Below are 16277 nucleotides of genomic sequence, written 5' to 3'. Positions count from 1 at the left end.
ATACTTTCCAGCTGTTATATGTTGTCTTACTTGCATATGGAGCAAACAAAGCATTTGGGATGGTAGGTTTTCCCTAGCGCCGTAACTACTTCCCCCTCCACGAACTCTCCGCAGCCCTGGCAACGAGTTCCGTACTGCCGCTGATAGTCCAGCGTACAAAGGTAATCACTGTTCTTCATGAAAAATCCACCTTTGGCCAAGTCACAGCCACAAACTGCAAACAAAATGCAAATAAAACGGGTGTTAGATGAAATATCTTTAAACCAACAACTTCAAAGCAAACAAACTCTTATACGGGCTTGAGTAAAATGTCAGTCATAGTCCTTCACCCGAGTTCGGCTCCAGCCCAAGGAAAGAAAATGAAGGCCTCCTCTCACTGATAGTTGAGAGACAGCTGTCCATCAGGCAATGTTTAGTCATTCTTGTATCTGAGATTCTCATGGTCACAAAAAAACCTGCAGCCTTTACTGACATACCCATATGGAATAGACTCCTAGAGAAGGTAGTTGATTGGAGTTAACTGACCCATTTAAAAGGGAGCTTGATCAATATCTGTTGAGAAGGGGGATCGACAGTTATCGAGATGCTAAGGGCACTGCTTTCCTCGATGTGGAATTCCTTATGTAGCCACATCAATACCACATACTGTACTGATACCTTTAGCGTTCTGCCAACTGATTAACATTCATACAAGACAGGTTTTCCTGGAAAGGGAAGCAAGATTTACCAAGAATTACTGCTGTTGCTCTGCTATTCAACTCTCATTTAAAGAATGGTCTAGTGATGGTGGGGTATAAGTTTTGCTTTATTTTGGCTTCTGAATTGTTCAGTACATAATTTATTGATGAACTGAACAAACTTCATTCAACAATGGTTACACACTTAGCCCCATTTTAAATGTTGAGCAGTTTTTACAGTAATACCAACGTAACACTGTGTACGTCTTTCAGTTAAGAAAGTGTTAATGCAATTCTGGCAGGAACACTATTGGCTACACATCTCAAATGTTAAACTCTCTTTTCTCTCGACAGTTGTCGGCTGATCTGTTGTACATTTACAGCATTTTCTGATACAAATTCAGAGGGCTTCCCACATCCCAAAATGAGGTACCAATGATAGTTTAAAATAAAACAGACTAACTCACCAGTTTATGAAAATAAATCGCACATTAAAAACTATTAAATGAACTCAATGGGGGGGCTGAAGATTCTTTCTGTTAACAGTGTTAACAATTAGTTAGTTGTATAACAACACAGTACAAAGTTCAATACTCATTACAGAAGGTACCACAATATTATTTTTTTTAAAACTCAGTTGTAATATTAGATTTAGAAATATGTGTTTTAATCACTCAAGACTTGGGTTTTATTCCACAGTAGATTCTCGATTTACCTTGCTGAGGTCTTTCCTGAGGTCGCATCAATGCAAGGTCAGTTTAAATGGTAATACTGCAACAAGAGTAGGGCCCACTTTTCCTCACCAAATGATGTCATGAATAATAAGTAATCAGCAGTTTTCAGGCAGGAAACGGTCATGATTTTATAAGGTTAAGCAAACAATATTAAGATAGTGTTTTTTTTTGTTAAGTCTGCTGCCCTCAATACCGCATTAAATGACAATTTTACTAAATTTTGATATTTGCTTTTGATATTAAAATCATTAGTTGCGCTTTAAATGCACTTGCCTTTCACGTTGCACAACAATGTTGCAACTTTAAAATGGTACCTCCTTCCCCAGAGAATGTCATAAGATGAACCTGTTCTTTGTATCTGCACGGAAGACAATGTCCAAGGAAACATAGCCTACCCCAAGTAAATATGCCCAAAACCCACTGTGTGTGTTGAAGTCTAGCCCGAGTCTTCCAAAATTCAGAATGCTGGCTCATTGCTGTCTCTAAAATATTAGTACACTGAGAAATACTATAACTTATATGTTGCTGAGTGCAAATAAACAACATTCATACTTAGAAAATAGATATAATGCTGGAAATCTTAAAAAAAAGGAATGAACTAACTTGCATTTTTATTGCGCCTTTCACAACCTCAGGACGTCCAAAGCACTTTGCAGCCAATGAAGTACTAAAAACTGCAAATGCTGGAAACGTGTAACAGGTCAGTCAGCGTTTGAAAGAGAAAAGTTAATGTTTCAATAAGTTCTGTTGAAAGCTGACAAACCAAAACATTAACCAATCTTTTTGAGAAATAACTTGCTGTACGTTTTCAGCATTTTCCGTTTCTGGTTACACACAGATTTACAGTGTGGTGTTGATGTGACAGCCCCAACATTGCATCTTACAGGTAACTTCATTCTGATTCTCATTACTGATAGTATCACTGCCCTTGGCCATCTGTCGTATCAATCATCAAATGTAATGCTCCTAATATCCTTTTTTTTAATTAGTGTTTTTTAGTAGTTTGGCAAACCTTAATTGAAGCAAATTCCAAACGTGAACATTATAGCCAACTGTTATTTTCCCTCTAATCAAACCTCTTACTTTTTGGCTTCACAAACTCCAGTTCCAAACTACCTTTATACAGGCCTTTACTAAACTATGTCTCCATGGTCACAGTGAAGATCTTCATAAATACACGTCTGTGTATATATCAACTAGTTAGGCTTTAACCCAGACTGGGTTTAGTTAGCATTTCTAACACACCTGACATGGACTTTTTCTTTATTGAAGGTCAGTTGGGAAAATTCCATCCTCAGACTTTTTTTTAAAGATACAGGCCCCAATATTCCTCCCTCCCCACCTTGCCAGAGTGCAGGACAGACAGAGAGCATCAAAGTGTGCTCTATCTATCCCGGCTGCCACAGCTTCATGTACCCGGATCTGGTGGTCGTAACCCTGGTGCCTCCTGGGCCCTAGAAGGCCTTGCACCAGGAATCGGGGAGGGAGGGATGGAGAATCAAGTGCACAACTTCAGGCCTCAGAGGCAGACCCTGCTGCCACTCTTAGGGCCTTCTGGCTACTGTTGGAGAACAGCAGCCAGAAGGCCCCAAGGTCCAAGGACCTGCTAGGTCCCTTAAAAGGAAAGTGAAAACTTAACTTTAGGATTTTCCTCGCCTTGCTACCAATCCGAGGGGTCCCATGGAAGGCCTACTGAGGTGCCACCCATTGGTTGTACTTGGGGGGGGGGGTGCGGGTGGAATTGAGATGGGAGGGCCAGAAATGCCCCCTCCTGCCTCATTCACATCACAATGCTCAGCTTGCGTTATTGCGAGCACAGGCCCTGCTCCGCCCATTTGAGGAAGCCCTAGAATTCCTTAGGCAGTGTAAAGGGGCAGAGACCCAATGTAATGGGTCAACGCCCCTTTTTCCTCTCTATGCTGCCTGGGAAATGAGTGTTTCCCAGGCGCTACAAGGCGAAATATCAGGGCCATATCGTTAAGGCTGCCAATGTACATAACTGAGCTAAGCTCATTCCTTATTAGAGTTATTAATAGTGAGTTGTGCCGCTGTTACACCTTCCAAAAAAAGATGTGTGCCTGCCGATGGTCAGGAAAGGTATTTACATGGGTTTCTTGGGTCAGCTCCATTGGAATGGTCATTGGTGTAAATCCATGTAAAACAGGTGTAAGCTGCTGCCGTGCTTGGAAACTAGGATGCAGCCTTTATAAAGACAGTTCAAACTTCAGCAGCAGACTGAGGGAACAACCAGGCAAGGAAGGAACAGTGCTTGGATCACTCACTTGACTTTCGGATAACTTCACTCATCAATCTTTTTATCATACTTTGAGAATACCTACAGTAGACCCTTCTGGAGCAAACAGCAAACAAGGCAGCAGACATGGCACCCAGGCACAGAAGAAGAACACATTTTTTTTCTGATTCATTCCTTCAAGCCCTCATTGAGGAAACTGAAATAAGGAGGCACAGACTCCTAACTGTCGATGCCAGCAAGACTGCCAGGATGTCACACATGCCACCTGGAGGGAGGTAGCATTGGTACTGAGTATCAACTCTCTTGCATCCAGGACTGCCGACAAATATTGTAAGAAGTTCATCGACCTCACCAGGGCAGGAAAGGTAACATACCAGACACTCTCCCTTTTCTTCCTTGCCCTCCCTCAACACCAGCTTCACCCTCTTAAAGCAACACCTGTACAATTAACCCTTCACAATGCACTCTGGTTAAGGGGGGGGGGGCCTTAGCTCAGCATTTTACACTACGACTACCCAGCTCCCCTAACTCCTCCTACTTACATGCACAACCCTATAACCTCTTTCTTACTTTAACAGACTGACACCCCCCCCCACATCTCTTACTTCAGTTCTTCTAAGCCACTTGGTACACACTCTTCAACTGCTAGCCTTCTCCTCGTGCATTCAATCTTCTTGCAGGACAAAATGGTGCACCAATGCCCGCCAGAGGCGGGCCACCAGAAACACTCTCCATGGGAGATGCCGAGGTTGGCAGCATATTGCCAGCATCAGGTTCATGTCTGAACACGTACACTGGTGCCCTAGCATCCTGTGAAGCACCACACAGATCCAACCTTCTGCCCCCTTCTCTGTCTCCTTAATCCCAAGAGACTGCCGCTCATTATGATGAAAAGTATTTCATTGGCTGTAAAGCACTTTGGGACGTCTTGAGGTCGTAAAAGGTGCTTTAAAAAAAAATGCATGTTCTTTCTTTCTGATCATTTAACAAGTTCCTACTTCTCTACTGAACGGTTTGCAGGTCATCCAACATATTCATTTCCTCTCAGCGATTGGAGTATCTGCTGTCTAGTTTCCTCCCTCCCCTATCTTTTTTGGCTTTTACCCCACTGAGGAGCTTGCTTATCTTTCAGTTTGCAGTTCTGAAAAATTATCTGCAACTGGAATGTTAAGCAGACTTACCTCTTTCCAGATGTTGATAAACCTGCTGTGTGTTTCCAGAATTTTCTGTTTTCGATTCATATTTCCTGCATTTGCAGTTTTTTTCTTTTTATATAAAGAGCTGGACAATCAGAGCCAAAATGATCAAAAATAATTGAACTGAACAACACCAATTCTTTTACCACATTTTGCTATAAAATTAGGTAACTTCTAAGAACACTCAACGTTAATCTCTTATTTGAAATGAAATATTCAACCTGACTTTACAATTTAATGCTTTACAGGCCGCAAATAAAGGTGGCAGCTGGTGTCTTTCAGATTGCTGCAAAATATTTACAGGATGTGTGGTGACAAGGGCGGAACGTGCAAAAGAAAATGGTTTAATCATTTTCATATATGACCAATATAGGATATTTTTCTCTTTTTAGCCTTGTCTAATTGAATGAGAGAGATCAGAATCTGATTTATATTATTATCAGAAGCAGTCATCTGGGGAGCTCCTTCCCATTACAAATTCATCAATGTTAAATGGTCTGAACAGCAAATATACTGTGATGGATGGTTATGCACAATCAAGTCCATCCCCGACAAGATCATCCTGTTGAAGAATGACTATTGAGATACTATCCTCCAGCTGAAATATTGGGGACAATCCCTCAATGGGAAAGACGTTGATACAGTATCCCATCATCCAGTCGTATGACATACATCAAGAAGAAAAATGTGATTACAATGTGACATACAATGCCCTCCTAATCTCATCTTCCATCAAATGGCAACCAGACCTGCATGCTAGACTGAGAAACAATGCAGCATTTCTGTCCAGAACAATTCAGCTTACTCTCAGGAATCCGAACAGAATCAAAATCATAATTTCAAAAGCTTCACTCAAATGTTACATTTCTCCCACTGATGATTTCTGCAGATAATTCAATTGGAAAGCAAGTGCTGATTCTCCTGTAGATCTTGTTATTTTATGTCATAGGTGTAGGGCCACAAAACCATGTAACAAACAAATGTGACCATGCAATCCCCAATATTATTACACACTTTTAATATTGGCTCTGGCCTCACACAGATTCCTCAAGGGGTGATTTTAGTCTCTCCACCGACTCATTTTCCACTAGAAATGGGGAGGTAGTGAGACCAAATCCTAAAAAATTACTTCCCACTGCCTTCCCACCAGAAGCCAACCTGCTGCCATTTTTGAGCTGGCTTCGAAATTGATGGCCAGCGCACCCACTTAAAACAGGTGGGAGCCTCATTGGCCAGTTGAAATCAGAGTCCTAGGGTGTAGCTAAGAACTCAATGCCATTTTGGACTGAATACACACAGTGCCCGCGCAGTGCAAGACCCATCCACTGACCTGAAGCAGAAAGCAACTAAACAATGCTTCTTAAAGGGATTCCTGGAGCCTGCTTAGAAAAGCAGTAAAGCCAACATACTTTGCAAAACATTTTCCTGTGGAAAGAATCCTGCATTTATTTAACTGCAATGCAGTAAACAGTTTCTGACATTTCACTTTACAAACAAGCAATATCACCTGAGGCTGTCAATTTAGAGTGATGGTGCTGAGCCAGTCTTGAGCTGATGTAGAGTTTGTGATAAGCTAAAAGATATCAGGTACACATTTCAGTTGCAGTATTCTGCAAGCCTTTGATTCAGATTTCTCTCAGCTCATCAGCAGATGCTAACTTGTGAATCCCAGAAAAATACTGATTGGTCAGAAAGCTTCAAGGAGCAATTGCTCATTGCCCTTCTTAAAAAAAAAAGGGCCCAGATTTTCCTGCAATGGCAAGATGGGAGGCGTAGATCTCACCGTTGATAATTCACTCCATATTTTCTTGCATTTCTAATTAGAATAGGCCGCAGTGAGCTTAACAGTGAATCAGAAGCAGCACAGCCGCTGGCCATTGTACTTTCCGTCTCTCCATAGATGATACCTGATACCTTCCAGTGCTTGATTATGCCTGCTACGGATTAAACACTTGTACACATATCGATACATAATTGTTGAATTGTCTTTTTTAAGCATTTACATATTCTTGAGCGACCTTTTGGCTAAACACACTTGTGAAGTAGCAACCGTAAGTGCTTAAAAAAGAAACATAGTTAAAAAAATTAAAAGAAAAGAATCCTTTTATTGACATGACAATGCACTGGCTACAGAACCTGTCTTTCAACAAGTCCCGATCAGAAAACACATTAGCACGTCATTTAAATGCAATCACTGACAATTTAAAACATACTGCTGATTAAAATTGAACTTTCATGATATAACATTCCTGTCATTATTAAATTGCTTATCCTCTGACATAACATGAGCAACACCATGGGAGAGCTGCTAGAAGTAGAAGAAAGCTTTACATACAGTGCGCATCCATCGCAGATCTCACATTTTGTTACAGATGCAAAAAAAAAGCCAGGCATTTCATTGTGGACTATTCTGACCTGGAACCTGAAACTCTCTCTCTCTGTATATAAAACATTGCCTATTTTGTGGTTTGTCACACCTCTGATGTCACACATTTTCCTCACACCTCAAGCGTTACACCTTTTTACACACACATATTTGTATTATATTTGCAAATGATTGGCTCAAATTCCATACTCATAAAACAGCGACAAAAACCAAGACTGAATTGGTACAGAATGCCTGAACCAAATGCAAGGAAAGCAGGAGGCTTAGCCTTCAATAAGGAACTTGTAAGGACAAAGAAAACAATATATCAAGCATAAGTCGTCATTATAATCTGCCAATAAAAGGGAGAATCTAAACCAATCAACTCACTCTAAATATTTTTTGAAAGTTCTTGTGGCTGCCATCTTGCTTTCTCCACTAAGCTAAGCACTTACAACTGGACATAAAGTTTGTAACATATTAAAAAATCTACTTGTATTTGCATTCTGCCTTTAATGTAATAGAACATCCTAAAGCACTTCCCATTTGAGAGAACAGACCAAGCAGAAGTACAACAATTGGGAGAGCAGGAGAACAACAATTATAAAGAGTTGATGGAATGCACAGTCATGTACATATAGCTTTTGAGGAGACTTTCACAAGTGGGGTGAGAAGTAGAAAGGCAAAGAAAGGGAATTCCAGGAAGAAGAAAGGTCTGTCATCGAGTCAGGAGGGAAGGGATGCACAGGAGGTAACAGCCGAAGGGCCGTAGGACATTGGGATGTCCTCTGCTGGAGGACGTTGCAGAGATAGGGTAGACCATGAAGAGATTTGTAAACAAGGGCCAAGATTATGAATTGGATATATTCAGGGATAAGCAAGAAAATGAGTGATGGATGGGTGGGACATAGTGTAGGACAGGATGCAGCTGACAGAGTTTTCAATGAGTTCCAGTTGGTGTATGGTCAGGTAGCCAATGAGCAGGATGTTAGAGAGGTTGAGTCTTTAGGTAATGAAAACATGGTTAAGGGTTGCAGTGACGGTGGGATTGAGGTAATGGTGGAGGTGGGCAATGTTGCAGAGTTGCAAGTAAATGGTGTTAGTGGTGAATAGGACACAAGGTTTGAAGTTCAACTCATGATCTGCTATGTATGTTTATCTCAGAAGTCAAAAGAAACCAGCAAAATAAAATGATTAATACAAAGAGCGGAATTTCTGGTTGGATCGTACCATTATTCAAGTTTGGAGTGAGGTTTTGCATAAAAATCTTAAATTTAAATATGTTCAGTTACCAAAACCTTTTTGGTACAATGGGCCAGATTTTGCTCTCAAAGTAATGGTGAGGCTAATAGGTCTAACAGCAACTTCAGGCGAGGAGCAGATACACGATTAAATGTCAATATCCAAAAGTTGCTGTGAGTTGCACCACTTCGCCATTCGCTTTGCGAAAACGGCATCTCATTCTTTGCCTCACCGTTGAAATGTATTAAATGTTGTGAAGTTGCTGTGTTTGCACAGTAGATATGAACTAAACTTGCCTCAGAAAGTTCAGTCTCATCATTTCAAGCTTAAGTATCCTTTCAATGACATGATAATTGTTAATTATTGCCAATCAACCTCTCTGGCACTGAAAATTAATTATTACAAGTGTGGAGTCTCATTCTTTCAGGTATTAATTGTTGTAGATTTTAAAAATGTCAAATTTAAAATTTATAATTTTTTACTTTTCCTTTCTGCCTCTTTTTTTTCTCTCTTAATCCAATCTTTCATTCCCTCTCTCTATTTCTCTTTCTGCACCTGATTTGACATTGAAGTCACTCACTCTAATTTACACTTCCTTCTCAGTCCTTCCGCTGTTTAATTCTCAATTCTTCAGTCTCATTGGTTAAGGAGATATCCAGTTGTGTGCTTGTTCACTCAGGTCCCGGATGCCCTGTTTCCCCTCGCTGCGCCATTAGCAGTGGCTTAGTGGGCAAAATGGTTTGGAGCTGAAGGGTGCAGGGGCAAGTCTAATTAACGGCTGATGCCACTAGATACCCGCCTACAGCAAAATCTGGCCCATTAAGTACTATTGCAGAAATAATTGATAAAGACATATATATGTCTTGGCCTTTACTATACAAACCCATTCCCTAATCCAGATAGACAGTAAATGTAAAGAGCTGGTCCCTTATATTACCTACAGAGATTTATTTGGTTATGTAACTGTGGCATGTGAGCAAAACCAAAGAATGAAATTCTTTTCCTCATTGAAAAAGTTGAAGGGGATTTCAGTTTGTTTTCCAAGTGATTTAAACCTAGCTGGAAGATAAATTTAAATGATCCGGTTGCTCTGATTGGCTGCTGCCCATGTCAATCACGGCAAGCCTCACTCTTCATTTTGACTACAAATTCAGTGAAAAATTCTCTCTTCTGAGAAAGGCAGATTCATTTTGGGAGGCTTAACGGTAAATTCCTTTGAAAACGTGTAAATAATGAATTATTGAGCATTTTAGGAGGTCATTTTTGTTGGTTATTGAAATTTATGTTTCTTAAAGGCTGCATAAGTCAGCGAACGCACTAATAGTGCACTAAAGCAGGAACGTAAAGGTAGAAACTGGCTGCTAACAAGAAAAGTGGTGGAGGGGTGTCTTACAGCCTGAAAAGGGGCTGCAGACAGGTCAGTAAAGGAAGCTGACAGACAGGAACATGGAATGGGGGGGCAGGGGCAAAGGCAGTTTGGGCCCCATTCTACTGGGTTTCTTTTCCCATTCCTGCTCCAATACTGTCACAGCCCAGCACCTCTCATTACTAGTGGGGCCACAGGTCCCCCAATCCTCCTGGACCCCAGCCCCAAGTTACCAGGATGCCTCCAGGTGCTCACAAACCCCTATACTGCCCTCCCAGTGCTGCTAGACACTAGGACTAATCCTAATGCTCCTGGACGGATGAACCTCTTCTCAGTGCTTCCTAATTCCAGGCCTGCCCAATTCCTCCATATCCCAGGACACCCTTCCTAGTGCTCCCTGATCCCAGGTCTGCATCCAATACTGCTAGATTCTAGGACCCCCCCTCCCAGTTTTCCCTGATCTGTACCTAATGTTCCCAGACACCGGTCCCCTTGCTCCACAGTGTTTCCAAAACCCAGGAACAAATTTACAGTGATCCCAGGATCTGCCCCAATGCTCCTAAAATTCCTCTGTAGTGCTACTAGACCTCGGACTCCCTTCCAGTGGTCATAGACCTTGGACATGCTCAAAGTACTACCAGGCCCCGAGCTCACATCGCAATGCTGCCAGACCCCAGCCTCATAACCAGTGTTCCCAGGGCCATTCCCAACACTGCTCCTTAATAATACACAACATCCCTGTTCCTATAAAACCATCAAAATCACTGTGAGCAATACCATGGGATGTCAGCTAGTATATTAAAAAGTCTTGCAGGTGGCATGCTTCTATCACAGTCCCAGCCATCATACTTTGTTACAGATGCAAACAATCTTTAAAAAACGAGAGAGGGAAAGCCACCATGAACTCTTCTGACCTGGAGCCTCTCTCATTGACCTCAGCTGTAGTTACAAGCAGCTATAATTTCCTGGATTGCCCCAGGAAGTATTTGAGCAGCAGTCTTAAAGAGACAGGCTAGGATTGTAGCTAAACAGCATAACCCTGCTCCAGACCCCAGACTGCCAGTGAGCAACACTGTGGGAGATCTGAGAGTCTTATTTCATAATCACAGTATTTTGGTATTCCAAAATCCTGGCATTTTACAGCAAATGTAGGATTTTCTTTCCCAGAGGAAATAAAAAGCCTTCACACTGTTCATCTAAACAACTTTTTTTATTTATTATTTACCAAAATTACTATAGTTAATGGTTAACATTAAGGGGAACTCAGATTATCAAGGTTTTTCATACATCACCAATTATCGTTAATGAGATATAATATTGTGCTGGCCTTAGGCACATCACATTACCTTTTTGATCATTGTTTAGCCTCTATCTAACCCCTGCTATTGAAAACCTTGAACAAGAAAAATGGCCAAGCACAACTAGGGGGTCTCTTGCATAGGATTTCTCAATGACTTGGTACACTGACCACAGAATGAGCTGTAAAGGTTTAAGGAAATGGGCAAGCCATATTTTTCAAATTGGACCATAATCTGGGATATTAGACTTTCTGGATTTTTCTTTTGCACAGATCTCCTGGGTGGGTAACCATTAAAAATCACAGCTGAAATCTGGCAATATTTCAATGCTTATTATGGACTGGAATGCTGCCCAATGGAAGATAAACCTTTTGTGTGATTTTATATATGAAACCTCTCTAATCAAGTGAATTTTGTTTGATGTTTGAAACGGTTGACAACAAGTGACATCTCTCCCATGCTGTATGAAGTATTTGAACTTAGTCACCACAACAAGCCTTTAGATTTAATAGTATTAGTAAGTTTATATCTTATCTTAATTTTGATTCCAGCTAATAACTTGTGATAAGGGAAAATTTGCAAGGCTATGGGGAACGAGCAGGATCGTGCGACCAATTGGATCGCTCTTTCAAAGTTCCGGCACAGGCATGAAGGGCCAAATGGCTTCCTTCTGCACTGTATGATTCTATGAAATATCCTGTATATGTTTCCTAAAGAACTGAATAAATAGGAGATAAAAAGTTCAGGGAATATAGATAAGCCTTTTCCAAGTCTATATCTGAAACGGTATGCAAACTAAGCTACTCAGCAACTCAGTATAAAGTAAAACATCAAATACATTTTAAAAGACATATTTTTGGCTCAGAATGCTGCAAATACCAGAGCAGTTAGTGGTAATTGAAATGGTGGCGAGCATCACAAGATTTTACAATCCTGATTTTTATAAGTTTCAACAGTTTCACAGCAACATCCATTTTAATGCTTCTAAGCTAGATAATTACGTGAGGGAGAAAGGAATAGAAGGATATGTTGATAGGGTTAGATGAAGAGGGGTGGGAGGAGGTTCATGTGGAGCATAAACACCGGCATAGACCAGTCGGGCCAAATACGCTGTTTCTGTGCTGTAAATTCCATGTAATTCTATGTAACTAACCTTTTGCTTATATATGTCAAAAATTCCCAATTAAATATCCTCTTTTGGGTATATTATCCTTGATGCTTTCTCTGAGGTGAATGCATGCAAACATGTAATTTAAAAACGTTTTATTGGATAAGGTCCAATCAGTACCTTATCCTCAAGTACTCTCAGGAACATTACCTTGTATTAAGTGACATCTATGCAGCAGCAGTTGGGCTCCCAAACCAGGTACCATCTCCATGGTATTTTCAGGTGTAACGACTGAATCATAACAGTTCTTAGACTGGTTTCTTTCTCAATTTAGTTTAAATATTGCATTTGTTTAAATATTGTAATATTTTATCAGTTTGAATAAATTATATTAAAAAAATAATTTATTTGCTTATTTTTTTATATCCTGCTTATGCAAGGAATTAAGAATGATATTTCTTCATTGGTATTATATTTGTAAAACGGTCAAGTTATATTTTGCCATAATTTGTAATGTACCAGAAGAAAAATATATAGACTTCACTCAAGGCTACAAGGGTCAGTTTTATTGCCAAATTAAAAACATAGGGCGCTAAATTGGGCCGTGTAGCGCCCGTTGTTTCGGCGCTACAAGGCCTCTCTAACATCCAAAGTGGCGTCTTGGATGCGCACGCACGTTTCCAGCGTGACGTGCGCTGGACGCCATTTTGGTATAGGAGTTAGCACAGGCGCAGATAACGAATGCTGAAATCGTGTAAAGTAGGGAGAAAATGGCTTCAATCAGTGTGCAATGCTGATTTAAAGTGATAGACACCATTTTGGGACTTCACGCTCAACTCAATGCACTGTCTTAACCCCGACCATCTGAATGTGTCTTCGAGTGCCCGGAGGAACCCCCAACCAACGCTATTTAAAGGGACCATGCAGGATTTACAGTTAGTGGCTGGATTATTGCTTCTGGCTGCCGAGATATTTGTAACTGTTCTTGGAGGTCTCCTAGGCTTCAATACTAGGACGTGGGGACATTTAGAGCCAGGACGTGCAGGAGTGAAGTTAGGAAATGCTTTTACACGCAAAGGGTGGGAGATGTTTGGAACGCTCTTCTGCAGACGGCAGTTGATGCTAGCTCATTTGTAAATGTTAAATCTGAGATTGACAGATTTCTGTGAACCAAGGGTATTAAGGGATATGGGACTACAGCGGGTAAATGGAGTTAGGTCACATGTCCACCATGATCTCATTGAATGGTGGAACAGTATTGAGAGGATAAATGCCACTGCCACTTGCTGCCTCCTGATATGTGCCACCTTCTCCTGCAAAAAAGCAGGATGTGTGTCAGGGTGATGTTTTTGTATATTCGTTCATGGGATGTGGGCGTCGCTGGCAAGGCCAGCATTTATTGCCCATCCCTAATTGCCCTTGAGAAGGTGGTGGTGAGCTGCCTTCTTGACCCATGCGGTGAAGGTTCTCCCACAGTGCTGTTAGGAAGGGAGTTCCAGGATTTTGACCCAGCGACGATGAAGGAACGGCGATATATTTCCAAGTCGGGATGGTGTGTGACTTGGAGGGGAACGTGCAGGTGGTGTTGTTCCCATGTACCTGCTGCTCTTGTCCTTCTAGGTGGTAGAGGTTGCGGGTTTGGGAGGTGCTGTCGAAGAAGCCTTGGCGAGTTGCTGCAGTGCATCCTGTGGATGGTACACACTGCAGCCACAGTGCACTGGTGCCACACTCGGTCAAATGCTGCCTTGATGTCAAGGGCAGTCACTCTCACCTCACCTCTGGAATTCAGCTCTTTTGTCCACGTTTGGACCAAGGCTGTAATGAGGTCTGGCGCTGAGTGGTCCTGGCAGAACCCAAACTGAGCATTGGTGAGCAGGTTATTGGTGAGTAAGTGCCGCTTGATAGCACTGTTGACGACACCTTCCATCACTTTGCTGATTGTAAACAATTTTACAACACCAAGTTATAGTCCAGCAATTTTATTTTAAATTCACAAGCTTTCGGAGGCTTCCTCCTTCCTCATTTACCTGAGGAAGGAGGAAGCCTCCGAAAGCTTGTGAATTTAAAATAAAATTGCTGGACTATAACTTGGTGTTGTAAAATTGTTTACAATTGTCAACCCCAGTCCATCACCGGCATCTCCACATCACTTTGCTGATGATTGAGAGCAGACTGATGGGGCGGTAATTGGCTGGATTAGATTTGTCCTGCTTTTTGTGGACAGGACATACCTGGGCAATTTTCCACATTATCGGGTAGATGCCAGTGTTGTAGCTGTACTGGAACAGCTTGGCTAGAGGCGCAGCTAGTTCTGGAGCACAAGTCTTCAGCACTACAGCCGGGATGTTGTCGGGGCCCATAGCCTTTGCACTCAGTGCACTCAGCCATTTCTTGATATCAGGTGGAGTGAATCGAATTGGCTGAAGACTGGTTTCTATGATGGTGGGGATATCGGGAGGAGGCCGGGATGGATCATCCACTCGGCACATCTGGCTGAAGATGGTTGCAAACGCTTCAGCCTTGTCTTTTGCACTCACGTGCTGGACTCCGCCATCATTGAGGATGGGGATGTTTGCAGAGTCTCCTCCTCCCGTTAGTTGTTTAATTGTCCACCACCATTCACAACTGGTTGAATAGCTGCCAGTGTGTGTGGCACACAGTGGCAATGTGTAAGGGTGAGAGGATGCATCTGTTTGGAAGAGTTGATTACTGATGGAAAGAGTTTATTGGTATGTGGGGGATGGGGAGTTGTAGTGCGTGGTGCAGTTGGTAGGAGAAGCCACTTGACAGTTGACCTCGCTCACCTTGACCACTCATATCAAAGCATTGAACTTCTTCCTGCACTGCATCCATGTTCATGATGCTGTGCACCTGGCATTGACTTCGTCCCCCGCTGCCTCCCACTGCCTTTTGGATATATGTCTGGTGGGCCTCTTGCCCACCACCCCCGCGGATATAGGCTATCCCTCCTTCTGTCCACCTCTTGCACCAAGATCTCTAGTGCATCAGCAGAGAACCTTGATGCATGCACTCTCGCAGGCCTGGTACCAATTCAGATCGGCAGATTGGTGAGGTCTGGCGTGCAGATTGGAGGATATGGGATTTAGTAGTACGCAAACTTTATTCAATGTTTTAAAATAACTCATCAGTGTGTAAACATAGCGATGGGACCTGCCTCTGTGTTTTACGTGTGCAATGTCTAATCTCCATTCAGACTCTGTGTAGACAGCAGACTGTTATTTTCAGCAAATAACAGGTACCAGCTACCTTTAAGAGATTTTTAAGAAACATCCTCCCTTTAAGAGATTGAGCTCCCCCTGCTGGTGGAAAGTGTGAATTGCATTGATTCCACATGCAAGACCTGGAATGGAACGCCGATCGCAGATTAGTACTCGGGCCGGCGCAGGGGTCATTGGGGTAATAGCGCATCACACTACCTACGCCCAAAAACGGCCCTTATCCAATTTTTCTCCCACTGGGTTTGAGTTTTCTTGGAGTTTATTTGTGGTGTTTAAAAAAAGGAGAATTTCATTGAAAAAAAAATGGACCCAAAAAAACCCAGGTAACTTCAGAGAAAAATCAATAAAACAATTTCTATTTTGCCTATTGCTAAAACTGGAGAAAACAAGCAAGAGACTTTAAAAAAAGTTCAGTCAAGCTAAATGGGAACCCACAATTGTTTACACACTTCATGGACAATAATTTTTGGGAGCCCGTCGCACCCCAAAGCAAGGCCATTGGTGTAGGAGGGTGCATGGGAGGGAAAGGAAGGGAATCCGAGGCCACTTCCCAGCCTGGCAGAGAGGGCCGAGGGGCATGTCTCTTTGGCAGGATTGGCACCAAAGGTCGCAGGTGGGCAATTGCAGCACTTTTGCCAGATGTCGATCCCGAGGGTTTACAGCCCCCTTGTGTTTAACGTTGTGGTTCCAGCCATTTGTCTGCCGCTATGATGGTGGGACAATAAAAATTGCTGGAGATTATGCAGGTGGGGACAGTTGTGATTTCAGTAAACAATGTCATAGTGTGAGACCTGAGCC

At 42.1% G+C, this 16277-nt stretch overlaps 1 protein-coding gene across 10 annotated transcripts in view; it reads right to left on the bottom strand.

Annotated features, from left to right (window-relative positions):
* ablim1b (actin binding LIM protein 1b) overlaps positions 1-16277 on the bottom strand; it is a 350583-nt gene that overhangs the window by 140879 nt on the left and 193427 nt on the right. For 7 of the 10 annotated variants that reach the window (XM_068002162.1, XM_068002165.1, XM_068002167.1 and 4 more), the window contains one exon: positions 31-214. In XM_068002162.1, the coding sequence (XP_067858263.1) occupies positions 31-214 (184 nt within the window). Of the gene's footprint in view, positions 1-30; positions 215-476; positions 585-1392; positions 1436-2014; positions 2087-16277 lie in introns of those variants that run through there. The other 3 variants (XM_068002169.1, XM_068002166.1, XM_068002168.1) reach the window with 3 other exon arrangements.

This window comes from Heptranchias perlo, chromosome 21 (genome assembly GCF_035084215.1).
Source record: "Heptranchias perlo isolate sHepPer1 chromosome 21, sHepPer1.hap1, whole genome shotgun sequence".
In the NCBI taxonomy this organism is placed as follows: domain Eukaryota; kingdom Metazoa; phylum Chordata; class Chondrichthyes; order Hexanchiformes; family Hexanchidae; genus Heptranchias; species Heptranchias perlo.
Note: the sequence above shows the minus strand (reverse complement) of the source record. Positions and strands in the feature narration are given on the sequence as shown.